At 45.0% G+C, this 5,698-nt stretch overlaps 1 protein-coding gene across 1 annotated transcript in view; it reads left to right on the top strand.

Annotated features, from left to right (window-relative positions):
• Hpse (heparanase) overlaps positions 1-3,932 on the top strand; it is a 41,311-nt gene extending 37,379 nt beyond the window's left edge. The window contains exon 12 of the mRNA XM_021210748.1: positions 2,405-3,932. Within this exon, the coding sequence (XP_021066407.1) occupies positions 2,405-2,564 (160 nt within the window). The 3' untranslated portion in view covers positions 2,565-3,932. The remainder of the gene's footprint in view (positions 1-2,404) is intronic.
• Positions 3,933-5,698: the final 1,766 nt, after the last annotated feature.

Here is a 5,698-nt window from a genome sequence, read left to right as displayed (position 1 = left end):
CTCTCTCTCTCTCTCCCTCTCTCCCTCTCTCCCTCTCTCCCCAGGTAAGGGAAAAAATGATCATAAATGTGCTTCTAGATAAATCACTTTTTTTCTCACTCTGGCCCACAGATGGTTGTGAGCCACCATGTGGTTGCTGGGATTTGAACTCATGACCTCTGGAAGAGCAGTCAGTGCTCTTAACCGCTGAGCCATCTTGAATTGTTTCTAACTACATGTTGTGTGTGCATTCCTGAGTGCAGGGGTCAGAATAGCGTATGGAGGTCGCTCTGTGCTCCCACCTTGTGGCTCTGGGAAATCAGATCCAGATTGCTAAGCCAGGCAACAAGTGCCTGGGGTCCTCTGCTCTGCCAAACCTGCTGATGACTAATTCCCTGAACCTGCATCTCACCTGCAGCTTAACAGACTTCTCTCCTCATCCTCCCGTTTCTGTCTTCAAAGCCCACAAGAAGTTACTTCCCTCAGAGAAACCCCATCCTCAGTGCTGAACAGCTTAAATACACACATCCTTAGAGCACACTTGTGAGTGGAGCTGATTAAACGCCACAGCCTGAGCAGAGGGGACCTTGCAGCCTTCCTGTCTTACACAGCACTATTAATTCACAGTAATCAGATTTGCCTTCAAGCTGAGGGCAGAAGCACTGAAATCAACCCTCAGACTTTGGTAGGCATTGTCAAATGGCCCTTCAATGCACGCTGGCGATCTTACTGTCACCACTCAGAGATACTTTTCAAGACCTATATTTGCTTGTGGTTTCCTGAAGCTGGTCATATTTCCTCCCTGTCCTCATCTAAGATTCGATGTGATATGTAAGTGTAAAAGCAAAGCCGAGGCCTGCGGACCTCACTGTAGATTTTGAAGCCCCCGGCACCATTGTGGCACGTTGTCCATAGGTCCTGAGTTGTGGGACTCAGAGTTGAGCATCTAACAAAGGTTAACAATGATGGAAGCTGGTTTCTACCCACAGATCCTAGTAAGAATGGGAGGTGTAGCAGGACACGGTGATGCACACCTTTTATCTCTGTGAGTTCAAAGCCAGTCTGGTCTACAGAATGAGAGGATAGCCTTACTTACTTAGTAAGATCCGGTCTTAGACAGGAGATGAAAAGTCTTTAAAAGCAAACAATACAAGCCAGGCATGATAGTGCAGACCTGTAATCCCAGCGCCTGAGAGCAGAGACAAGAGAAGGTTGACCCACAGGTTAGGAGCCAGCCTAGGCTACATAGTGAGTTTCAGGTCAGCTAGGGCTACAGAGAGAGAGAGAGAGAGAGAGAGAGAGAGAGAGAGAGAGAAAGAAAGAAGAAAGCATAAAACATGGATTATTAAGTAAATGCACTAATGAACTCTTAGAAATCTGTGTGTCCACTAAACTGATATGGTGGGTGAATGCTGAAAGATGAGAATAAANAGAGAGAGAGAGAGAGAGAGAGAGAGAGAGAGAGAGAGAGAGAGACCCAGGATACATGGATTATTAAGTAAATGCACTAATGAACTCTTAGAAATCTGTGTGTCCACTAAACTGATATGGTGGGTGAATGCTGAAAGATGAGAATAAACTTTAGCTTGTTGTAAATTGAAAACAAGTTTTAAGAAAATATACACAGCATACCTGTCTTTGGTCAAGTAAAATGTGTTCATATGCATAGAAAGATGGAATAGGTATGTCAAGATGTTACAAGGAGGATGGGGTAATAGACTACATGTGTTGTTTAGGGGTTGCTGCAGTGGGGTCTCCTGTAGCCTTGAATATGCTGTGTATTCAGAGCTGACTTTGAACTCCTTACCCCACCCCCTGAGAGCAAGGATCACAGGCCTGGCCTGGTGTGCTTGTTTGTGTGCAAAAGGGTGATATATGATATGTTCACACTGCTTATTGTGTACAGGCATCCTGACGGGTGTTATACATGTGTCACCTGCATGCCATGCACAATATAAAAATACTCAGCTTGTCAGTTTTTAGCAATAACAAAAAAAAAAAAAGAAGAAGAAGAAGAAGAGGAAGAAGAGCATGATGATGAAGTGCTTGAGTACAGTGGAGGTAGGAAGACTGCCAGGAGTCCGAGGCTAGCCTGGGTTACGTAGTAAGTTCCAGCCTGAGCTACAGTGTGTGATGCACTTTCAGAAACCAGGGTACAATAGGTACATGATCTGTGCATGTTTCTGTGAAAGACCACATACTCTCAGCTAGTCCACTTAGGTTCTCTCCCACTCCAGTTTTAAGTGTGTCTCGGTCAAACACCCAAGCTCACCTCCCGTTGAAACACAAATTGTATAATTCAAGTTGCCACGACGCCCCACCCCCTACCCCCACCCTCGAAGATCTAAAATGATTCCATAGGTTTTGTAGGGGCCACAGTGCATGCACAACCTGCCTGACGTAAGCGTGTCTTTCCCTCCTGTAGATCTGTCCAACTGAACGGTCGAACTCTGAAGATGGTGGACGAGCAGACCCTGCCAGCTTTGACAGAAAAACCTCTCCCCGCAGGAAGCACACTAAGCGTGCCTGCCTTTTCCTATGGGTTTTTTGTCATAAGAAATGCCAAAATCGCTGCTTGTATATGAAAATAAAAGGCATGCAAGTACCCCTGAGACCAAAGCCGACGGGGGTGTCATTCATAAAACAAAACCCTAGCTTTAGGAGGCCGCCTCCAGAGCCTCAGAAGGGCGGGGCACACTTCAGTATTACATCCAGTGTGGTCTCCTCTAAGAATACTGCAGGTGGTGACAGTTAATGGCACTGTGTGGCAAATGATACTTAGCCCTTTGCATGCACTATTTTAGGGGTTGTTAAAAAAACGTATAGGAATGCCTCCATTATGACCAAGAGGAAAATAAGTGGAGGATATGCCTGATTTTTTTTTTTTAAAAAGGCTTTGTTTGTTTTTATTTTATTGTTATTATTTTGGTAAGAAGATTGTCAAGTAGGACCTTCAGAAGCCTTTCTCTAGCTCCAGCGGGGGAAGGCGCATTGCGGTAGCGCCACACTGGCTGTAAAAAAGACACCTGCTCACACTCTGAGAGGAACTAAAACAGAGAAACAGCCCCTGTGCCTCTTCGTTCTTCACGAGTCTGGGAAAGGACACATGGCTGGGTGGAGTAGTCCTAAACAAAGACAAACGAAAGACCAGTCACAGCCGAGAGGGAAGGGATGCCTCCGGTTTGGAAATGACTGTAAAGGAGCCGGTTGGCTGATTGGAAGACGTTTCCGGAAACACCTGACGTCATCACCCTCCATCAGTGTTTACTTTTTCTACACCAGTAGTTGTTGCTTTGCTTGGGAAGCTTTGGCCTGTGAGGAGCAGAAGCCTCTAAATGAGGACGTTGATAACCCCACATAAGGAGTTGTTGAAGTGAGGTAGGGTCCGACAGCTGAGCACTCCTGCAGGGGTCCATCTTCTATCTCCCTCTCTGTCCTGATGTCTGTAGTGCTGGCTCCTGTCTTGGCCTGGGCACGTGATGGCTACAACTGGTCTATAGATTTATTGAGATCCGGCAGCAACCAGAGGAGGAAGATGAGTGGTTTCTTACCAACCTGAAGAGTTCTTTCTTGGAAGTTATCTTAGCAAGCCTTTCCTCAAGTCTTACAAGCAAGGAATAAGTGTCTGTGGTCATTTCTCGTCACCATCCATGAGTAGCAATGCCTACAACTGTCTTCAAGCAATACTCCCTGGGGCAGAGAGGTTTGGTGGAGTCCACAGCACTGGACACTTGCTTTTGATTAAGTAACAAAATGTAATTCTCCCCCCACCCCAGGATTTTAATCCTAAGGATTACAGTTCTGTATGTTTGCCTGCTAGGAATATTATCTCCACTGAATTTAGTACATTGTTGAAGCTAGAACCTAAAGTTTGTACGCTTCAATACTCTCCATTTTTATGCAACTAAGTTTTTATACTTCCACATTTGAAATAAACTAATTTTATAGCCTCAGTTTGCATGGTCATTCTTCTAATAAATCTAAAGCTTACAGGATCTTACATTTGAAAGTCTGGTTTTGATGGGTTAGAGCTTTGGCTCACTGGAAAAATGTTAGCCTAGCACAGACAAAAGGCCCCAGGTTTGATCCTCATGTCTGCAGAATGAATGAAAGAAAGAATGAATGAATGAATGAAGCTTCTTCTTCCTTCACCATTTTTTGTATACCCCCTACCTGTATTTGTTTATTCTTCCCAACATTAAAGTGCTTGACTCTGCAGAAAAGGAACGATCAGGCATAAACATCATTTCCTTCATCAGTCACCAAGTCTTGACTCAACTATTTTCCTTGTCCCTCTTTTACTGAGTAAGCCTAACACCTAATTTTTCACTTGTGTGTCTATAGCAGCATCTAACTTGCTCATTCATCCTGACCTTGCCTCAAACTCTTTCAAGATTTATTTCTTAATATTTTAACTGGAGGGTAGAGGCTGGCGCACATGGGGGCACATGGGCCTACGTGGGTGCACATGGGTGCACGAGCCCTCACAGGGTAAGAGCATCACATTCCCTTGGAGTTGGAGTTACAGATGATTATGAACCATGCTGGGAACTGAACTCCAGTCTTCTGCAAGAGCAGTTAAACGTCCTTAACCACTGACCCACCCAGTCTACCTGCCTGCTTGAACTACCCAAGTGCCTTTCCATTCCTAACAGGCCGGCGAGGTCCTTCAGTAACTGGCACCTGCCTTTCATTGGCCTTAACCTTCGTCAACTCTGTTCTCTCTGCACACAAGATCTGAGCAGTGTGTGCCTGTGCCTTGCTTCCTTCTCCTGTGTGTGTGTGCGTGTGCGTGTGCGTGTGTGTGTGTGCGTGCGTGTGCATGTACGTGTGTGACTGTGTACTCGAGTGCATTCCTTCTGGCTTCTCTGCCTCCTTTCTAGGTGACAAATGTCTGTGCGTGTGAAGGTCCACTCAGACCTTAACCTCAACACCTCCCCTAGCATCCAAGTGACTTACATTGTTTTACTCTCTCTGCAGACTCTGCCCTGACACTCACAAGCTATTTCAGCCATTTTCACCTTGTGTCTCGTGATACTTGCAAGTGGACATGTCATGTGATGCTTACAGGATCTTCATCAGTTTCGTATTCCCTGTGATCGTCATACTGTCATAAATATCTTTCTAATGACGTAAAATAGCTGACAAGAATTAAAGAACAGGCCACCCAAGTTCCATCCCTGGAACCCAAGTAACGTTTCGTGGAGAGAACCAACCCCACAAAGAACTGACTTCCACACATGCAGGGTGGCGTGTGCGCCTCCCCACCACACACACACACACACACACACACACACACTAATAACAAAAATGGACTGAGGTATTTTGATTTTGAATATTCAAAGAATTTATATTTGAAACCTGAGAAGATATTGCCTGTGTAAATTAAAGTCCCTACTTTTTTTTTTAAAAGACTAGAACTATGTTGTAGATTCTATCCAGCTTATTAATTAGAACTTCATGATTGTGTAGAGTCAGAATGTTACGGATCCAGAACCAAAATTACCTTGGACTATTGTCTTAGTTAGGGTCTCTATTCCTGCATAGTCATCATAACCAAGAAGCAAGTTGGGGAGGAAAGGGTTTATTCAGCTTATACTTCCACATTGCTGTTCATCACTGAAAGGAAGTCAGGACTGGAACTCAAGCAGGTCAGGAAGCAGGAGCTGATGCAGAGGCCATGGAGGGATGTTCTTTACTGGCTTGCTTCCCCTGGCTT

The sequence above is a fragment of the Mus pahari genome, chromosome 13 (genome assembly GCF_900095145.1).
Source record: "Mus pahari chromosome 13, PAHARI_EIJ_v1.1, whole genome shotgun sequence".
Classification (NCBI taxonomy): domain Eukaryota; kingdom Metazoa; phylum Chordata; class Mammalia; order Rodentia; family Muridae; genus Mus; species Mus pahari.
This window is presented reverse-complemented; position numbering and strand designations above follow the sequence as displayed.